General features: G+C 47.7%; 2 protein-coding genes across 2 annotated transcripts; both read left to right on the forward strand.

Moving 5' to 3' along the window:
- The first annotated feature begins 10,868 nt into the window (after window positions 1-10,868).
- Window positions 10,869-11,828, forward strand: LOC121404378. Its single transcript, XM_041593712.1, has one exon. The coding sequence runs from the start codon at window positions 10,869-10,871 to the stop codon at window positions 11,826-11,828; it is 960 nt and encodes a 319-aa protein (XP_041449646.1).
- Window positions 11,829-12,568: 740 nt separating this feature from the next.
- On the forward strand, window positions 12,569-13,591 carry LOC121404379. Its single transcript, XM_041593713.1, has 2 exons — window positions 12,569-13,087; window positions 13,262-13,591. The coding sequence occupies exons 1-2, from the start codon at window positions 12,569-12,571 to the stop codon at window positions 13,589-13,591; spliced, it is 849 nt and encodes a 282-aa protein (XP_041449647.1).
- Window positions 13,592-22,395: the final 8,804 nt, after the last annotated feature.

Here is a 22,395-nt window from a genome sequence, read left to right on the forward strand (position 1 = left end):
GAGGCCATCCTTCCTCAACTGCCACTAGACACCAGCCAGTGTCCTTCTGGACTGATTCCACAATTGTATTGGCCTGGCTGACCAGGCCTGCATTTGATTGGACCACTTTCGTGGGCAATCGAGTAGCCTAAATCACTCGCTGTTGGCCCAGCAAACGATGGAGCCACGTCCGATCCTAGGATGGCCAGTCGAGGGCTAGGACCCACTGATTTGGTCGGAAGTGACATGTGGTGGCGTGGTCTGCACGCTGGAGAAGCGGCCGTCAAGGTGCAATATGCCACCAGCAGCGCCTCAGATATCCTCGGCCGTTTCTCCGAATTCGAGCGCGCTCTGCGCGTGATCGCCTACGTTCGGCGATTCACCCATCGGGTTAAAGGGCAGTCAACCCATGTCTCTGAAGAGCTAAACGGAAAAGAGGTCGCTGCCGCTCTCCAAGTTGTCACCATAACAACCCAACGCTTCCATTATGCGGAGGAACATCGGTGCCTCGTAAACAAGCACTCCCGGCTACGAGTTCTCACCAAAATGTTAATCCGTTCCTTGACCAGAACGAAGTTATGCGGGCATGTGGCCGAGTCCAAGCCTCGGCGTCCATGTCCTACAACGAGCGTCATCCGATCCTGCTGCCTCCCGCATGTCTTCTGGTTCGCCTGCTGGTTCGATTCACCCACCACATAGCCCTACATGGTGGGAACCAGATGGTCATCGGCCTTCACCGGGCAACATACTGGATCCCACGACTACGTCACGTAGTGATCCACTCCTGTAAGGTTTGCGTCATCCATCGCAAGCGACTCCAAACCCAACTAATGGGCGACCGTCCTGCCTCAAGAGTCACATTCTCCAGGCCGTTCACATATACTGGAGTCGACTTCTCCGGTCCCTTCGATGTCAAAAGCTTCACAGGGCGCGCATGTCGCATCTCGAAGGGGTATGTGTGCGTGTTCGTGTGTTTCACCACGAAAGCCATCTACCTAGAGGCCACGTCCGACTTATTCACCGACACCTTCCTAGGCGCTTTCGCTCGTTTTGTCGCGAGACGAGGGTGTCCTCACGTGGTTCAATCCGATAACGGCAGGAATTTTGTCGGCGCATCCCGCTCTCTGGCTGTGGACCTTTTCGAGGCCATTCGCACTCGGAATTCTGCGGTGTACAGCCAGCAGGGGTTATCGTGGCAGTTCATCCCTCCAGGAGCCCCACATATGGGTGGGTTGTGGGAAGCGGGCGTGATGAGCTTCAAGGCTCTGTTCCAACGGTCGAGGTGTTGGCCCAAATACACATTAGAGGAGCTCGCGACCTTACTTTCGAAAATAGAGGCCCGTCTTAGCTCGCGACCAATCTCTCCGATGTCTGATGATCCAACTGATCCGCTGGCTTTAAGCCCAGGCGACTTCCTGACTGGTGGGCCTCTCTCCGTGGCGGAACACGAAATAAAAGCGAGCGCCTCCTCCATCCTCAACCGCTGGCAACATCCCAAGGCTCTCAACCAGCAATTCTGTTCGCGCTGGAAGACAGAGTACCTGCGAGAGTTGCACAAGCGTAACAAATGGCAGTATCCGACAAGAGACCTAGAGGATGGAGATCTCGTCGTGATCAAGGAAGAGAACATCCCCTCTCAGGAATGGCGTCTCGGGCGGGTACGATGATAAGGTCCGTGTGGTAGACCTACTCACGGCCCGCGGCTTCATCAAAAGACCTATCACGAAATTGGTCCTGCTGTCTTGGAATCGGAAGTCCATTCCACCCACTTTCGCGTAGGCTCCGATCCATAAGTATCCGTCGTTCTCTTTTTAGGCTTAAGTCCAGCTTAGTTCCACGTATCACCTAAGTAATTCAAAGATCATCACTGTTGGAGTAGTTGACAACCCATGCCAGCGCTGTACTAATGCTTCCTTTAATTCATCCTAGTATTTTCCGGAATCCAGACATGGCCCGCAAGCTCCCTCACGTTCCCGATCAAGCCGCAGATCGGATCGCACACGGTCACGAGGTACTACCTCCTATCAATGCCGCTTGTGCTCAGGAGCCCATCCGTTGAGGAATTGAGGGAAATTCATGCGATGGGGCGTCGAGAAGAGGCTCCGATCCGTACTCCTACACAAATACTGCTCGAATTGCGTGGCGCACGATCACTCGGGCAAGTACTGTCGCAGTGGGGACCTGTGCAAGGTGTGCAACCGCAACCACCACACGCTACTCCACCTGCTCGGCGCTCCTCTTCGGCACCGTCGCCTTCACCTCCAGCATCACGCGCCGAACGGCGCCCTCGTTATTCAGTGAGCCGCCCCGAGGCCAAATCCTCAGCATCCCACGCCCACACCGTCGTAGGAATCCCGGCTCCAACAGCAAACTCCTTGCTCCATCAACGTCCTTCCGACGGCACAGGTAGTCCTCGCAGTGCAGCAAAAAACTTATGAGACGGGGGCGCTGCACGCCAGTCAGCTGCATCGACGGCGCGTTGGCCAAGGAGTTCCAACTGCTGACAACCTGTGTCGGTGCCGAGAAGGTCTGCACCTCCGAGATCCTTGCCAAAACTGGAGATTTCCAACTGGAGGCGGTGTTCAAAATGGAGCCCCCGGATACGCGTCCGCACGCCAAACCGTCCACTGAAGCTGAAGCTGACCTGAAGCTAGCGAACGGCACTTCCACCAGCCGGCGACCATCTCATTCGTTTTGGAAGCAGACCTTTTCCCAAAGGTCATCCAACCCGGCTTCCTCGCCTGAGCAGACGGCCTCCCCGTGGCTCAAAGCACCGTGTTTGGGTGGAACGTGTCCGGTGCGTGCACGCAGCCCTAATCTTTGCAATCCTGCAAGGGGGGGGGGAGAATGTTCAGAGTGGGTAGTGCACTGTCGGGGCAACCGCTCGCGTAGCTGGAACGCTAACAGAGAGCTGTGGCTAGAATGCCTCGCTCTCACGCTTATGAACTCACCTCACAACTCACCTCTCTCACGCTTACGCTCCCGCTCTCGCTGCCGACAGCCACCGGCAGTTCTGAGCGCAACACTTAGATCACTTCGCTTTACACCCATAAGCAAAATGGCCAGTTTCTTTGCACGTGATACAATAAACTGATACAACTGAAATATACATACACTGAAGAACTTGGACCTGCATTATTTTATCTTGGGACCTGAACTGTGGGACCCCCCTGAAACGACCTACGCTTAAACACAAGTAACACGAATAAATTAATTCAAAAAATCCAGAACAAAATAGAAACAGAAGTTCTCGAGTCATTTCTTCAGTAGGCCAACGCTCCGCCTTGCCACGGTCATACAAGGCCAGTCCCAAACCTTAAGTTCCAGAAAATCTACAAATTTCCTGTAGAGGATCCCTGGAAAGGCGGATGCATATCCCAGCTTGAAATAAGGTACTGTTTGAGATGCCAAGCTTTTTTATACCCGTACTCAAAAAAGAGTTCAGGGGTATATTAGATTTGTGGTAAAAGTGGATGTGTGTAACGCAGAGAAGAAAACGTTTCCGACCCCACAAAGTATATATATTCTTGATCAGCATCAATAGCCGAGTCGATATAGCTATGTCTGTCTGTCCGTCTGTCTGTCTGTCTGTCTGTCTGTCTGTCTGTCTGTCTCGATGAGCGCCTAGATCTCAGAGACTATAAGAGCTAGGGCAACCAAATTTGGTTTTTAGACTCATGTGATATCACACTGCTACAAGTGTATTTCAAAATTTCTCCCCGCCCCCTTCCGCCCCCACAAAGGACGAAAATCTGTGGCAGGCACAGTTTTAAAGATACGATAAAACTAAAAACGCAGTATCGTAGAGAATGCCCATACCTACCAGACTGCCGAATCTGAATCAGATCGGATCATAATTATAGCCAGAATGAAGAAATTAATTTTCAGTTGCTTCCCCTCCCCCTCCCGCCCACGACAACGCAACTCATTTTCCTTCTCGCTCGCACACTCTGCCGCGTTCAGTGCGCGAGCAACCCCTAGCGGAGGAGATGTAGAATCTAAATGGAACACGTACAATCTACATGTTAGATGTAGAATAGACATTGTATATGTAGATGTAGATAGCAGATGTAGCAAAAAAATGTAAAATGTAAAATTTTTTTTTTAAATCATCATAAAATCATAAGCTCAATAATGTATATACTGACTGAGTACGGGTATAAGTAGAGTCGTGTCCCCAGAAACGACTCACACGTTCCTTCTCGTTGGCACCTATATTTATCCAAAATCAGTTAAAGACCTTTGATTTACAACGCTATAATGTTTATTTATACCTGCGGCTAGCTGAAGCCAATTGCTCGCTCTTTTGCCCAGCCAGATAAATGTGCACAAGCGGGGGTTCAGTATGCAACCTATGGGCGAGAGATTAGCATAGAACTACTTGGGCCACGACGGCCGATCAATGCCTGAGACGACGCGGCAGGTGCAGAGCGCCCTTTAACAGGGAGAGCGCAGCAGCACTGCCGAACGCTAGGGACATACATAAGCTTAGGTTTCGATACTCTTATACAACTAGTTACAGCTACATTTAATTTTATGATAGACGCTTAAGTAGCCGCTGGCCCGAACATACCCCCCGTTGGAAGCTCGCCCTTTAACTGACTTCTCAAGGGGTAGCAAACACAGCCGAGTAACGGCCCTCCTGATGGTTCCTGAAGCCGTCTTCAATTCAGCCACGCGGCACACTCCATCCTTGCCTTTGACGACGTCGACCACTCTAGCCAGTGGCCAACGCATTGGAGGAAGATTCTCATCCTTCACCAAGACGACTTCGTTGACGCAGCGGTTTTTTGCAGGCGTACGCCACTTCGAGCGCTCTTTCAAAAGAGTCAGATACTCTTCGTTAGGTCAGGCTCGAGAATTGACTGATGCGGGCCTCACAAAAGCAGATGAGCAGGCGTCAACTCATCCAAGTCATCAGGATTTTCTGAAAGCGAGAGCAAAGGGCGAGAATTAACAATTGCCCTGATCTGGCAAATCAAGGTGCGGAGCTAGTCGAAGCTAAGGAGGGATGGCCCAACTGTGCGGTACAGGTGATACTTTGCGGACTTCACGGCTTTCCACAATCCGCCAAAGTGCGGAGAGCGCGGGGGGATGAAATGCCAGTCGATGGTGTCAGCCAAGCAGGATTCATGGACTTCCTTCATGTGCGAGTCGCTCAGGAAAAGCTTCTTCAGCTCCAGAAGCTCATTCTTAGCGCCAACAAAATTTGTCGCATTGTCCGACCAAATATGACTTGGCCTTCCTCGAGTGGACATAAAACGTTTCAATGCGTCGATGCGGTGGTCAGATCTTTAACAAGCTCCATGTGTATGGCCTTAGATGTGTAGCAAATAAACACGCTTATGTAGCACTTGATCGGAGGCCACGTGCGGATTTCTGTTCGGTAGAAAAAGGGTCCACAATAGTCCACTCCAGTTACTTCGATCCTTCCAGACGCTCCTTAGGCAAGTCTCCCATAATGTGCTCAACCATGCGCGGCCTCGTCCTGAAGCATCTTACACACTTGCTAACCGCTTTCGAGACGGCTTTGATTCCTCCAATAGGCCAATATTCTAATCGAATTTTAGCAAGCAAGGCGCGAGGTCCGGCATGGAGGTTCCGTTGATGATAATAGCTTAGCATTGCAGATGTTACGGGATGTCCCTTGGGCATCCGTGAGTCCAGGATGCCTAAGAAGATGAACGAATTTATGTATGTAGGCGAATGTGCGCTGAATGTCAAAGAAAGAATTAGCAAATTTGCATCCGGACATGAGATCGGCATGTGGAGACGCGATCAACACGCTTGCGAAGCTCAATGGTCGGAGTTTCAGAAACGGCAGATACAGGCTACTCATCCTTAGAACCTAACAAAAACGAGGGGCCGTGAGACCACAACTCTGACTGGATGAGGTAGCTGGGAAGCGAGCCTCTGGAGAGGATATCAGCGGGATTCAACAATGTGGGAACATAGCGCCATTCCATGCCTTGCGTCAACTCCTGAATTGTTGCCACTCGACTTGCCACGTCTAACGCCGTAGACGAATCCGACCAGCAGTAAAACTGACCTGGGAAAATTCCCGTCTCCTTTAAGTTGCGCATAACCTTCGCAAGCAAATGGGCTCCACTCAATTCCAGCTTTGGAATCGACAATGATTTTAGTGGCGCCAATCGAGACTTTGAGCACAAAACATTGCTCGACGACTCCCTTTACCTGGACACGACATATATGCAAGCACCATATGCTTCCATGCTGGCATCACAAAATCCATGAACCTCTACAATTGTGCTGGAATGATGGACAACGCGAGGAAAGGAAATGCGAGAGATGCTTGCCAAACTGTTTCTCAGGTCAATCCAAGTTGAGTGCAGCGCTGTCGGTAGGCTTTCATCCCAATCCAAATGTTCTCTCCAAAGCTGCTGAAGAAAGATCTTGCACCTGACAATAACAGGATTAATCAATCCAAGAGGGTCGTAGAAACGCGCAATAGTTGACAAAACCGACCACTTGGAGGGCCTTGAATTCGTGTCCAGCGCGGACAAGGCAAACAGCAGCTGATCCGACGCAGGATCCCAAGCTAAACCAAGAGTTTTGGTAATGTCGCTTCCATCATGAAACCGTAGAAATTTCTCCACGTCGTCCTCCGGAATTCCATCAAGCACCTCCTGGTTACTTGAGCACCATTTTCTAAGCTTAAAGTTACCGCAAGACAGTAGACTTGAAGTTTGGCGCATCTTTTCCATGACCTCTGCGACCGAGTTGCCGCCAGAGATGAGATCATCAACATAGAACTCCTGTTGCAGAGCAGCTGAGCCAAGAGGGTAGGGATTACCCTCGTCAATGGCCAGCTGGTGCATTGCGCGGTACGCTAAAAACGATGCAGCCCTCGTACCGTATGTGACGGTGTCTAATGTGTAGACCTGAACCTCGGTATACTCTTTCATAAAAGCTGAGTAACGCTCCTTGAGCGCGGGATTACGATCCAGTTTTCGCTCCAACCTGAGAAATCGTCGATACGCCTGAGTATAGGACTCTCCCAAGTGATCAGCATCATGCTTTAAAGGCAGTCGAACGGAGTACTCCCCTGATGGCAAACGTGAAAAGTGGCTTACGAAATGCGCCTCACAATCTACTTCTTCCTTTGTACTCAAGCTAGCCTCCACACAATTCTCAACTTCCCAAAATATACGAAGAGTTCGATCCAACCTTGCATTCATTCTATCCTCCGAATCCGGAGAATTTTGGGTTGCCAAAAGCGACGAGCTTGATACCCTCTGTCCACCACCAGACACGATCCACCCAAGCCGGGTCTTCTGCAGAAGAGGCAATCCATCTATGAGCTTGATTTGCCCTACGCAGAGAAGGTCATAGAATATGCTCGCGCCAATGAGGAGATCTACTCGCTGAGGATTAAAGAATGCAGGATCGGCAAGCTGAATATTGGAGGGAATGTTCCAATCGGCTACTGTTCGGAGCAGCAGCCGATAATAGTTCTTCTTAATATCATATAGTCATACATCATCTCTTATACTGCTTATACTTGTCGCTCTCTCAGTACGCTCCCGTACACACGCACATATGCTAGTACTGCTTATAGTGCATTGCTTCGCCCTGTTCTCGGTTCAGTCCAAAGATTCGTCGAACGCATCGCATCGAGTCGTAGTTCACGGCCACGGCCTCAAACCATTTGTAACCCGTCGTGAAAATAAAAACCATTTGTAAACTTAACCAACGGAGTAAATTATTGTAAATGTGAAGTCAGAGTTGCCGAAAAAGCTCGGCAGCTTCCAACATTTTGGTGACCCCGACGTGATTGCCGTGGACTTACAGTGCGTTGAAAGTGTTTAAACCATTCAATCAATCCAAATTTGAAGGTTTAACGTGACATTTGTGAAAAAGTAGCGAACCAAAAGTCGTTGTGACCGACCTTAGCAGTTCTAGCGGCCCGCTATTCGTTTTCGTATTCTCTTTCACCGTCTGCTTCAGCCTGCGCAACGCACTGTCGAGACTGGCTGCATAGAGTTCTAAGCGTGGTCCGTTAGTTTTCTTCGCCTCCTCTTTGGTCGTTTGCTTCAGCCAGGTCTTGTGAGAGGCTGCAGTAATAACTCTCTGAAATTCGAACTCGAAAGCAGAGTACATCTCCCTTTGCATATTTGTTGGTTTTCCGTCGTCGCTTCGTTGCTTTTACCGGTGCATACCTATCGCATATATAAGTGCCAAAAAAGTGAACGCAAAGGTGTTTGAACTCGTTTTGAACTCGTTTGAACTCGCGCGTTGCGTAATAATATTTAATTGTGATCGACTAGCACCCTCCGCGTCAACCGTTTTCTATAACCAAAACCATGGGCAAGAAAAAGAATAGCAGAAAGAGTGGATCGTTTGCTATGGACAATGAAAGTGATTCTGTGACATTTGGCGCTGCGCCATCGGGCGAAAGTTTTAGTGCGAATGCAGCCAGCACCCAAGTCCCTGTTCCGGTATCTCGTATTTCCTTCATGAGACTGAAGGCTAGAGCTATTTTCGATCGGCTAGAGTCCATACGCACAGAGATGGATAGTGAAAAGTTGCGTCAAATGGATGAATACGACTTGCGAGGGCTGTTGGAATCATTGACGGAGCTTAAGTCAAATTTTGTTGTGGCACACCCCAGTTTGGAGGATTTGGATTTCGAGTCAATGTCCAGTGAAATTCCTGCCAAATTCGACTCGTCGATATTGTCGTTGAGGACCATTCTTCAGCGCGAGCTTGGAAGTCGCTCGAGCAATAAGCATTGTTCCACATTCAACGCCAACTCTAGTGAATCGCAGTCAATCGTCATAATGTCTAATCGATCTCGGTTACCTCATCTGGAGCTGCCCAAATTCAGTGGAATTTATACGGAGTGGGCCAATTTCTTCTCAATGTTCACAGCGATTATTGACAAGGAGTCTGAGCTGAGCCCTATCGAAAAGCTGCAGCATCTACGTTCCTGCTTGAGTGGCGCAGCCCTGAATACCATCAGCTCGTTGGAAATAAATGAAGCTAATTATATCATAGCATTAGACATTCTGAAGCTACGCTTTGATAATAAACGTTTTATTTTGCAGGCACACATCAGAGGGATATTTGGGTTGTTGAAGGCTGACGCATCGGTGGGCAGATTGAGGGAATTGACCGAGAGAGTTACATCGCATATTCGTGCTATGGAGTCGCTTGCAAGCAAGGAAGAAGTGGCGGATTGCATTATCGTGCAGACTGTTCTTCAGAAGCTGGACAAAGCCTCTCAAAATAGATGGGAGGAGTCTTCGTCGAATCAAGAGCTGCCTTCTTGGGAGAAACTGTCTGGATTCTTGGAAAAAAGATGTCGCACGCTTGAAAATGTGGATCAAGGACAAGGACAAGATGGTCAGGTTGGCAAGTCCGGAAAAACCGTGAGTACGCATCAAAGAAAGACATTTGTAGCATCGAACGCTCCAGTTTCTTGTGAACTGTGCGAGAGTACTCATCACATGATTGCCAATTGTCAACGGTTTGCAATTCTATCGCCGAATGATCGTCGCCTGGAAGCCAAGAGGCTCTTGCTATGCCTAAATTGCCTACGAAAAGGCCATCAATTGAGAGATTGTAGATCAGGTCCCTGCCGCACTTGCCGATCGAAGCACCACACTCTTTTGCATTTCATTCGTCCAACAGAGGCTGCCCAATCTGTTCCTCCAATTGAAGCCTCACCAGCACAACCAAGTCGTAACGCCATGGTTGCAGTATCGCCCTCCTTGCCTCAAGCCTTTATGTCCCACAGTCCATCTGATGCTGTGCTTTTAGCCACTGCCGTCGTTCTTGTAAAAAACAGCGTTGGAACTTTCGTACCCTGTCGCGCATTTTTGGATTCGGGATCGCAATTGCATTTCATAACTAGTCGTCTAGCTAATCAGCTAAAACTTCGAACAACCAAATCGCTTACCGCTGTCTCTGGCATAGGAGATGCTAGCTTCCCAACAGAAGGTATCTCGGTGGATCTCGTTCTGAAATCGCGGATTTCAGAGTTCACCACTAGCATCACTGCCGTCGTTGCCCAGAAGATCACGGACCATCAACCTAGCATCACAGTTAGCACTGCTAGTTGGCCTATACCGTCGAATATCCAGCTTGCTGACCCTTCGTTCCATAAGCCACAGCGGATTGACCTGCTCATCGGAGCCGGACTTTTCTTCGAGTTGCTGTGTGTGGGGCAAATTCAGCTGGCGCCTGGACTACCGTTGCTGCAGAAGACACATCTAGGATGGATTCTTTCTGGTGGCGGGCACTCGGCCCTCAATAACTCGTCGTTCATCGCAACCCAATCTTCGGATGACATCAATCACAGCACTCGGCTCGATGAGTTGGTTCGTCAATTTTGGGAAGTGGAGCACATCTTTGAGCCAATCGTTAGGGCAACAAAGGAGGAGCTGCACTGCGAGGACCACTTTGTCAAACATCACACTCGATTACCCTCAGGAGAATATTCTGTTAGCTTGCCCATGAAGCGAAGTCTGGAGTCCTTGGGCGATTCCTACTTGCAAGCAAAGCGGCGGTTGGAAAATTTGGAGCGCAAGTTCGTGCGTAATCCAGTTTTATATTCGAAATATTCGGCATTTATGAAGGAGTACCTGTCCCTTGATCATATGTCTCTGGTTCCAAATTAAGATAGACACAAGTGCAGATATTTCTTGCCGCATCATTGCGTCATTAAAGAGGATAGCTCCACGACAAAGCTGAGAGTCGTATTCGACGGCTCTGCAGTTACCACATCTGGTCTCTCGTTGAATGATCTGCTTATGTCAGGTCCCACCATTCAATCCAAGCTGTTTCACACTCTCCTTCGATTTCGTACATTTTCCATTGCTCTTACAGGCGATATCGGTAAGATGTATAGGTGCGTGCGTGTCTCAATGCCCGACACCATGCTCCAATGCATCTTGTGCAGGGACTCTGTTGACGACGATATAAAGATCTTCAAGCTAAACACCGTCACCTATGGGACTAAGCCTGCATCGTTTTTAGCTATTCGAGCTATGCATCAGCTGGCCATGGATGAGTCGTCTTCGTATCCATTGGGTTCGGAAACCATTCTACAGGACTTCTACGTAGACGATATGATTTCTGGAGGAAATTCAGTCGAGGAAGTGCTGGATATTATGCGTCAAACCACGGAGCTTCTTGCTTGTGGCAATTTTCAGTTAAGGAAATGGTGTTCAAACTCTCCTGATGTTCTTCGTGAAGTCCCTGAGGCAGAAAGGGAAAGTTTTCTGAAGCTCGATGATGGCAGCGATGTGACCAAGGCGCTTGGACTCATCTGGGAACCCCAGAGGGACAAGTTCCTGTTTACTTTTGCACCTCAAATCGGTGTTGGCAAGCACACCAAGCGTTCGGTGTTGTCAACCATTGCACGGTGCTATGATCCTATGGGATTGATTGGACCCACATTGACCAGAGCGAAAATCATCATGCAGCGCATGTGGAGAGACAAGCTGCATTGGGATGAAAGTCTTCCTCAGCCACTGGAATCGGCTTGGACTGAGTTTTGCAAGGACTTCGCTACTGTGGGTAACGCTACATTTCCGCGTTATATACTTCAACCTAAGGCAAGGTTTGAGTTGCATGCCTTTTGTGATGCCAGCCTCCAGGCCTATGGGGCTTGTATCTACGCTCGTTCGTTTAGGGATACCGCCGATGAGGTACATTTGCTTTGCTCGAAGGCTAGAGTTGCACCATTGAAAACCCTCACGGTGCCTAAGCTTGAGCTATGTGCAGCGTTCCTGTTAGCCAATTTACTTCGCGAAATTAGGAAAATCGATACCTTCGACTGCCCGATCCATTGCTGGTCGGATTCAACTGTGGTACTGTCTTAGTTGCGAGAGGAACCATCCAAATTCAACGTGTTTGTGTCTAACAAGATTTCCGCAATACAGCAACTTACGAGGGGCATGGATTGGCGCTATGTACCAACTGAAATGAACCCGGCTGACATTCTTTCAAAGGGAGCAGCGCCTCAGGAGCTCTTGCAGTCTAGGTTGTGGATGAATGGACCTTCTTTCTTGCAAGGCGAAAGAAGTAACTGGCCTGAACGTTGTTCGCCCGAACTCAGTCTTCCGGAAATTAGGCATCGAGTATTGCTGTCGTCTGAGCGTGTCGACATCTCGCTTTCGTTTAAGCAAATTAACTCATTCGGAGTCATGATGCGCATTTTCGGATATGTTCATAAGTTCGTCAGCAAGAAAAGGTCACTTGATCTCTCGTCTGAAGACCTTCGCAAAGGATCGCACTTGTTGTGTCGCATCGTTCAACGCGCCCACCTTCATCCCGAGTACCGTGCTCTGCGGAAGGGGAACTGTGTGGAGTCCTCCAGCAGCATTATATCTCTCTCGCCTTTCATAGATGACGCCACCCAATAATTTTGCCCAGGGATCATCCATTGACGTTCGCCATCATCATGCACTTTCATCGGAAGCATCACCATGCTGGGCCGCAGTATCTACTGGGATCTATTCGCTTGCAGTTCTGGCCCATCGGCGGCATGAAAACTGTTGCTCGAGCGTTGCGGAAATGCATCATCTGCTGCAGGTCCAGACCTCGTCTTGTGGAACACATAATGGCTGACCTACCGAAGGATCGAGTGCAGGATTCGCCTGCATTCAGCGTCACTGGAATCGATTACTGTGGTCCCTTCTATTACAAGCCAGATGGCCGCACTCGAACGCCTACAAAATGCTACATCAGCGTCTTCATCTGTTTTGCAACAAAGGCCGTTTGGTTGGAATTAGTGAAGGACCTCACAACTGCTGGATTTTTGAGTGCCCTCAAACGCTTCGTTGCCACGCGCGGCATACCCCGATGCATTTGGTCGGACAATGCCACCAATTTTGTGGGCGCAAGGAACGAGTTGGAGAACCTTCGGCGGCTGTTTATGAGCGAGAAGCATCGTGATGCAGTTCATAATCATTGCATCAACAATGGCTTCAATTGGAAGTTTATCCCGCCTCGCTCACCCCACTTCGGGGGCTTGTGGGAGGCAGCAGTGAAGATGGCCAAGCAGCATTTATATCGCTCCCTGGGATCGTCACTCTTTGGTTTTGACGAGCTGCGGACATTGGTCTGCCAAATCCAGGCTGTAATAAATTCTCGTCCTCTTCTCGCAATTTCAGAAAACCCTGAAGATCTTGGCGTCCTTACACCAGGACATTTTCTAATTGGTCGTCCGCTGATGGAGTTTCCCGAGCCAGATGTTACAAATCTGAACTTTAACAGACTAGATTGCTGGTAAAGAGTCGCCTGTGCTCAGCAGATCTTTTGGAAGCGTTGGAGTGAGGAGTATTTGACTCTGCTACAACAACGTGCCAAATGGCGCACACCGCAGCCATCGATCCAAGTCAACGACATCGTCTGTATAAAGGACGAAAACTTGCCGCCGTTGAAGTGGCCATTAGCACGGGTGATCGACATCATCGCTGGAGCTGATGGCACTGTGCGAGTTGCCGTCCTGAGAACACCGTCTGGAACCACTCGTCGAGCTGTCAATAAGCTCTGCGTCCTACCCGTTGAGGATCCTGTTAAAAGCCCTGGTCTTTCAACGGGGGGGAGTATGTTCGGAGCAGCAGCCGTTAATAGTTCTTAAGAAATTAATATCACATAGTCACACATCATCATCATCTTATACTCTCTCAGTACGTTCCCGTACCCACACACATGTCATTACTGCTTGTAGTGCATAGCTTCGCCCTGTTCTCGTATCAGTCCAAAATATTTGTCGAACGCATCGAATCGTAGTTCACGGCCATGGCCTCAACCCCTTATAACCCGTCGAGAAATAAAAAACCTTTGTAAACTTTACTAACGGATTAAATTATTTGTAAATGTGGAGTCAGAGTTGCCGAAAAAGCTCGGCAGCTTCCAACAGTATCCTTAATGTCACTGGCGGCAAAATACTCAAAACCAATATTAGCAGCTAATAAACTTCCCAGCAGCAGTCGTGCTTCTAGGCACATTGAAGTGCTGCTACGCGATAAAAGAAGGCTTTGGCGAGAGTGGCAAGCCAACAGATCACCTGCCTCGAAAGAGCGGCTAAAAATAGCCTACCATCTACTAAGCAGAGCCATAAAATATGAAAGAACCCGTGCTCACATATCCTATATGGACCATTTCTCTCCAACTAGAAAACGATTCCCACTGTGGAAAGATAAATCAGGCGTATGCCTGCAGCAACAAAGAAAAGGCAAATACATTTTCCGTCCATCTAGAAAACGTCTTCAAACCACACCCAGCAACAAATAACTTTCTGCTCCCACCAACCAAAAATCCCGAAGCAACATTATCCAATCAGGAGAACCCACAAGGTCATTAAAGACCAAATCTCAAAGCAAAGGAAAGCTCCGGGCCACGATTTCATCTCCCCTAAAATGATCATAGAATTGCCGAGCAGTGCAGTATATTTCCTTGCTGTGAAGAATCGGGGCTATTATGCTCAAGAATGGAGGAAATCAGTCATCACAATAATCCATTAAGCCGGAAAAGACAAGTTCATGTAGACCTATCAGTCTAATGCGTTCCCTTTAAAAAAAGCATGTGTTTCGTCATGTCGTCGTCTTAGTCAATGTTTTATGTTAAGATTATTTTTGAATTGTTTTGAAGTCTAGTGTAAGTAGGCTAGGGCAAGGCGGGAGCGCAATAAAAGCTCGCTCTTTCGCTCAAGGCGAATTCGCCCCGCTTTGCCACCGTAGGTTAGTTAGGCATAGAATGAAGTGTAATGAATTTTTAGAATAGAATCGTTGAAATTGAATTCGATCGAGCGCACCTACATTATTTCGTCCCCGCTTTTAATAAATCTTTACGCCACCCAAGTATTTCGGTTTCGTTAATTAGAAAAACTATTCTAAATTTTCATGGCGCCCCGGGTGGACGTAAAGAATAAATAAAAAGGCAACAAAGAAAAGTGACAGTGACACAGTGTAAAAACAGTGTAACAAAAATACGCCAACATTAGTTATAAATAATATAACTAATTAATTCTATATTATAGAATAAAAAGTATTGTATAGTTGCCCGCGTCGTGTGTGTATCAAATAACAAAAGACTTGCCAAATCCATCGTGTCGGCCGCGCAATACCCTCACCGCCTGTTGCTGATCGTGGCTGCTACCCTGCCGCCATACCTGCTGCTTCACCGTTGCTGCTACCCTGCCTATACTTGCTGTTTCACCGCCATACCTGCTGCTTCCCAAACAGACCCCGTAGCTGCAACCTAGAAGACCTATGGCCCCTTAAGATTGCACGGACTGCAAGAGGAAAGTGGCAGCTGGACTTAAAGATCCGAACGCAGAGCCTGAGGTATTTGTGCAAAAAATTGAAAGCTAGAGCCGAAGACATACATAAATACATATATAAATTGTCTTGTGCTGGAAAAATTGCACCTCGCTTTCAATTCTTGGCACAGCCGTATGATATAGTAGAGTTTGATTTGCATGCATTTAATTTATTAGTGCACATCCATACATATATAACACCATATAACACATATGTACAAAAACCATACCATATTCTATTTGAACCGCTATTTGGACGCACAATTATATATATATCGTTTACCGCAATCACTGTCGCCCCCCCCCTTTCCCCTCTCGTTGTGTGAAATTCGACAAAAAGTTGGTTCGTTAACCCAAGCCGCGGTGTATAACACTTACTTCCATACATACATACATACATACAAGCAGCTGCACCGGTGCATTCTTTTCGTCTCTCGCTTTCGCTTATCCACCGTTGCTTGCTGTGTATTTGGTGGGAGAATTCCGTTGCCGCGCTTGATCAAAACGGAGTGCCAAGTGACGCGCTACCCTGTTTTTCAAGGGGATTATTGTTTTTCTTGTCACTTCGCAAGTGACGCGCTACCCTGCATTCTTAGGGTATATTGTTTTGGCTCTCAGTTGGAAAGTGACGCGCTACCCTACATTCTTAGGGTATATTTCTTTCGGCTCTCACTTGGAAAATTACGCGCTACCCTACAGTGTGAGGGTATATCGTTTTGGCTGTCACTTGCAACCAACTATACACCTCGTGCCTCGACATTCAATTATTGTCGTTCTCGATTTTCGTTCTTGTTCGAACATTTATTATTTCTTTATCTACAAAAATATTGGTTTTCGTCGCGTAGATTATAAATAGTAAAATGGCACAAGAAAATAAGTCTGTTCTCGATGACTTAAAAAGTAAGCTCAGAAACCGAGTCAAAAGCATTCGCCGCTTAGAGGATCGTTTAGAGGGTCGATTCCATTGCAATTGACAGAGCTACAATGCAGACTCGACGTTCTGAATTCTGCTATGTATTAACAAGGCCCACCTATTGCAGGAGCAAATGGAAGAAATTGATAGCAAAGATGAATTTGGAGCCGAGCTGGAAGAAATGGCCATTGTAACCAAGGCAAAGTTGTCGCTTATCGTGCCTGCGCCCCCCCCGTCCTCCCCAACTCGTGCTCTCCTGCTCCAATGGGTATTCGTTTTTTATTAGCCTTTTTGGCTCTGTCATATGGTTCCGGTGTGAAAATTTAATCTTTACGGCCCCTAAAGCTTAGGAACAATAAAGGCGTTCCAAGTCACCGAGGCCAATTATGCAAAGGCCATGGACAGCCTAAAGCGAGTATATGACAACGAATGTCTAATATTCTCGAACCAAATCTCCGCACTGTTTAATCTGCCAAAAATCTCGCAACAGTCCGCATCGTCCCTAAGAAGCCTCATCGATACAGTGTCATCGATCTATGGGTCATTATTATCGATAGGAGACGATACGAAGATTTCGAATGCAATGCTCATTCATCTCGTTTTGAACAGAGTCGACCCAGTGACTAGACAGAAGTGGGAAGAACAGCTTGACTTCGAAAAGTTGCCGCTTTGGTCCGACTTTGAAAAAGTTTTAAATCGTCGATACCAGCATTTGTCTGCGGAAGAGTCGACAAAGCCAAGGCAAGAAAAAGTCATGCCAAGCAAGTCGCACAATCGCAGTTCATTTGCTTGTTCTTCCACTCCCCCCAACAGTAGAGCTCAGCGAACATGCAGCTATTGCAATTCGGGAGACCATGTAGTGGCCAACTGCACGCCATTTTCACGTCTCTCGGTTATGCAAAGGTTCGAGTTCACAAAGTCTGCGTCCTTATGTATAAATTGTCTGCAAAAGGGTCACACTGTTGTAAGATGCAAGGTCGCCAAATGTCGAGTTTGTGGCCGCTCACATCACACATTGTTGCATCGATACACAGTGACTGATAATAGTCTCGCGTTGCCGCCACCCCCAGAGAGTTCGTCTCCTCCTTTAAATCAGGACCACCCTTCCACCTCTCATGCTCTGCATGCGACTTCGTTGGACAGGGTGATTTTGGCTACGTCGATCGTAAGTGTCAGAGCAAAAAATGGTGAACACATTTTGGCCAGAGCTCTCCTTGACTCTGGATCCCAAACAAACTTCATCACGGAAGACCTCGCCCACCGCTTACAGATCCGTAGAGAGGAGTCGTGTACTACCTTGGTTGGTATTGGTGAATCCAATTCTCAAGTAAAGAATAAAATACACACTGTGGTGAAGTCGCGCATAAATGGTAGTGAGTTCTCCTTTGATTTTTGGATCCTGAAATCAATTTCAGGTTATCATCCTGACCAGTCAGTTAATGTAACTGATTGGAAAATCCCAGAGAACCTACCACTGGCAGACCCCTATTTCTACAAGCCACAAAGAATAGACATGCTGATTGGAGCTGAATCATTCTTTGAGTTATTAGCTGTTGGTCAAATCAAGCAAGGTCCTGACTATCCAACTCTTCAAAAGACCCTTCTTGGCTGGGTTGTTTCGGGAAAATATGTTTCCAAAAGTTCTGCCCCCCAAACGGCAAACAGTTTGAGTTGCAGTGAAGAGCTGTTAGTTTCCATTGACAGGACCTTGCAAAAATTCTGGTCACTGGAAGAAATGCCATCTCCAAAGAAAATTATTTCGCCTGAGCAAACGTTATGTGAAAATCACTTTCGGAAGACGACTCAGGTATTGCCATCAGGTCGGTTTGAAGTAAGGCTGCCGTTTAAATCAGATCAAAATTGTTTGGGCAACTCCTTTGAGGTTGCTAAACGGCGGTTTTTGTCGCTCGAAAGAAGATTGTCTCGTGACCCTGAGTTGAAGAAAATGTCCTTGGAATTCATGGAAGAGTACCTCTCCTTAGGTCATATGTCACGGACTGACAATACGGTTCCTTCTACTCCACACTACGTAATTCCACATCTGTGTGTCCTTCGGCCCCAAAGTACGTCCACCAAGCTTCGCGTCGTGTTCGATGCGTCGTCGAAGACGTCCTCTCAGGTGGCCTTGAATGAGATTCTGATGGTCGGACCGACCATTCAAGAGGAATTATACTCAACACTGCTCCGCTTCCGTCTGCACAGGTTCGCCCTGACTGCCGATGTGAAAAAGATGTATCGCCAAGTGATGGTGAATGAAGCGGATAGGCAGTTTCAGATGATAGTGTGGAGAAGAGACCCATCTGAGTCCTTGAGATTATACAAGCTTAACACCGTGACTTATGGGACTGGACCAGCCCCTTTTTTGGCTATCCGGTGTTTAAAAAGGTTGAGTGAGTCTGTGAAGCTATCATTCCCTAAAGCTGCTGACGTTATTGGGTCCGACTTTTACGTTGATGACATGTTGACTGGTGCTGCATGCGTAGAGGAGCTAAGGGCAATTAAGTCCGAAGTATCTCAGGTTCTTCAGACCGCAGGGTTTGAGTTAGCGAAGTGGTTTTCGAACTCACCTGAAATCACCGCATCTGAGAGCACAGCAAAACCCATAACGATCTCGGATTCAGAATCGACTAAGGCGTTAGGAATCTCATGGTTGCCTAAGGAAGATGCCTTTCAGTTTAAAAATTGACAATGAAGTCATGGGTCTCCGAGCGACAAAACGGAACATACTGTCGGTGACATCGAAGCTGTTCGACCCCCTTGGATTGTTAAGTCCTATCGTTATAAAGGGCAAGATCCTATTGCAGGAACTTTGGCTTAACAAACTAGATTGGGATGAGTCGATTCCGATGCATTTGGAAACAGCATGGAATATGTTGAAAAATACACTGTCTCAATTGGAAGAGATATCCATACCTCGGTTTGTGTATTCCGATCCGATGTCACCGATCCAAATACATGCCTTCGCTGACGCCTCCATGAGAGCTTATGGAGCGTGCGTCTATGTCCGTAGCAGAACTGCAGAAGGTTTAAAAATAAAAAGCTGCTGGGCGAACCTGGAGGTAACGAGATGAAGCTGAGATCCTGAATCTAGAATAGCGCGACAAGGAACCAAAACGCCAGATCGATTCTTCACCAAAACAACAGCTGTGGCCAGCAGCACAATATCGGAGTGGAGACCTTGGGCAGCAAGGGAGGTAGACGCATGAGACGGCACACTGCTGGCAGAATCCTGAACCGGCGTAATAGCTCCTGGTTGTACTGCTCGTTCTGGAGGAGAAACAGCTGGGGAGCTTTGCGTTATAGATGAGTCGAAGTGCAACAAGGTATGATGCCTCCTTCCGCAAACTCTACACTGGCCACCTGTGCATGCACGAGTCCGATGACCCGATTTTAAGCAGTTAAACAAAGTGACAGTTTCTTCACTTCCTTGTGACGCAGAAAAATAGATAAATTTGTGAAGATGCTGCACGAGTATATTCCGTGGCCCGCTGAATGGCAGAAAGGGCATCCAGACGGGTCGCCGGATGCGTTAGAGGCAACAAAGGTTTTCTTTAGGTGTGTAGACTGGCTTTATCCCACCTGAGCGCTACCAGCGTGTGTCGCTATAGCGTATTGCACGTTCTCCATCTTCTGGCATCGCTTCTCCAGGAAATCGTAGAATTCCCCAGCTGTGGGTATCCTGTCCGATGACGCAGTCTCTTCCCATTTGGTTTGGGTCTTCTCATCTAGCTTTTGCAGCAGCATGTGGATTATCATGCATCCAGATATCTCCTCAGCACTTCCTAATGTCTGCAGGGCGCGCGTATGCAAGTTGACTGCGTCAGAAAACTCCCGAAGCCTTTTAGCAGAATGCGAATCTACCTTCTTGATCCCAAGAATCTCCTTGATGTGTGCCTGGAAAACAAGTCGTTTATTATTAAAACGTCTGCTAAGTATGTCCAAAGCCACACGATAATTGGCACAGGAGAGCTCCAACGACCGAACCGAATCCAGGGCCGCATCCGAGAGACATGAGCGAAGATGTTGGAACTTCTCGATTTCACCGAGATCTGCATCCCCTTCGATGACCGAATTGAACATGGCAATAAAATCCGCATATTCCATATAGCCACTGGAGAAGCTAGGTACCTTTAGCTCAGGAAGCCGCTGCTTGTGAGCCATGATAATGGTATGACCTCCAGAGCTATTTGGCATGCTAGTGGAATGAGCAGCTACGCGCAAATGTCCTAGTTCGAGAGCCGCCAGCAGCTCGGCTTTCAAAGAAATGAAGAGCGTATCGAACGTTTCACGCAGCTCACTTCCAAACTCGTCTTCATTCAGTGATTCCAACTCTTTATGGGACTTGTTGAACTCCTCACGCATTTCAGCCAACATATCGAGGCGCACATCTATTTCAGACGCACTTAAATTGTCGATTTTATTCCCCGAGAATTACTGGCCAAGACGCTGCAGCCGATCATGCAGAGACTGAACTTTACGCTTGTAAAGCCTCAGCCTTTTTTCCTCCATCGCAATATTTCCGCCCGCACCTGTATTCGGCTCTTTGTCCATGCCAACCGGTGTAATGCAACGAAACAACGGAAAATGTAAGACCGCTTAAGCGACCGTGAAAGAACGGGAGCGAGAATAGAAGACACGGAAAGTCAAGGGCCGCGGCTGCAGCGACGCAGAGCAAGAGAGAATCGGCGATTAAACAACGGCATATTAGACAGCTGCAGTCTCACTAAACTTACACTTTAACTGTTCTTATTTGCAACGAATATCTTATTCGATTTTAATAGTTTTTAAACGAAACGCGATTAAAAATTGTAGTTAAATCACGTCGGGGTCACCAATGTTTGAGATGCCAAGCTTTTTTGGCACCTATATTTATCCAAAATCAGTTAAAGACTTTTGATTTACAACGTTATAATGTTTATTTATACCGGCGGCTAGCTGAAGCCAATTGCTCGCTCTTTTGCCCAGCCAGATAAATGTGCACACGCGGGGGTTCAGTATGCAACCTATGCGGCGAGAGATTAGCATAGAACTACTTGGGCCACGACGGCCGAGCAATGCAAGAGCCGACGCGGCAGGTGAAGAGCGCCCTTTAACAGGGAGAGCGCAGCAGCACTGCCAACCGCTAGGGACATACATAAGCTTAGGTTTCGATACTCTTATACTAGTTGTAACAGCTACATTTAATATTATGATAGACGCTTAAGTAGTCGCTGCCCCGAACAGGTACCTTAGCGTAGAAAGATTGGTCTAAAACCAAAAAGACGTGTCTTCATTTAAATCACCAAGAGAAAAGACTACAAAGATGCAACCCCAACCACGACAAAACATGACGGGCGGAATAATTGAAAAGCTGGAAAATCTTTTTGTGTGTTCGAGAGAGACTTTGGCACCGAACTAACAGGCGTCGATCGTTGAACTCTTATTCTCTCCTTTATTCTTTCGACGGCCGCTTCTGGTCTCTCTTCCTTTTACGGGCTCTGTTAGCTTAACAGACTCTGCTGCTCTCTGTGGCTTCTCACCAAATCTCACATATCTTCTAAGAGAATCTACTAGGCTATAGAGTCCATTGCGGATTTAAAAGCAACTGGACTAGACGGAATATTTCCAGTCATGCTACAGGTGGCCAAATACGTGACCGAGGTTTTAAAAGGACCTTCTCCTACTTTTTCTACATAATACTGGCCATGCTCGCGAACCTTGACCAAATTATAGGGACCTAGAAACTTTCCCTTCAACTTCAAACCTACACCATCTTGGGTCCGACCGATCTCCATTAAGGCACTACAAGCTCATCCTTTTCATCCTTTCTCTTTTAATATATTTTCTTCCCAAGCTCCATTAACCCGACGTGGCCTTTGTGATAAGTCCCTAAAGGTGTATCACCCTTGTCAACGGGAGTCAAATACCTTTTCTGCCTACCCGCTTTGGTATTAGCTAAGACACTCTTCACGCAACTGCCCACCACGCTGGCTACTTTATCTGTCAAATCCTGTGTTTTCTTCACCTCCCTTAATTGGCCTCTCCGCAAATATGGAGAATGCAGCTCATCAACCTCACTTCACTGGCTTACTGGCTTCACTCCGCTCTAAGCTCACCTTACCCAAACTAGGGTAACTGCACAGGTATTGTGATACTGCCCAAAGTCTTAATTTGGCTATCACCAATTCCTGATAGCCATGTTTCGTGTCCTGCCAGTTCTTCTCTACCG

This window comes from Drosophila obscura, unplaced genomic scaffold, assembly GCF_018151105.1.
Source record: "Drosophila obscura isolate BZ-5 IFL unplaced genomic scaffold, ASM1815110v1 contig_195, whole genome shotgun sequence".
NCBI lineage: Eukaryota > Metazoa > Arthropoda > Insecta > Diptera > Drosophilidae > Drosophila > Drosophila obscura.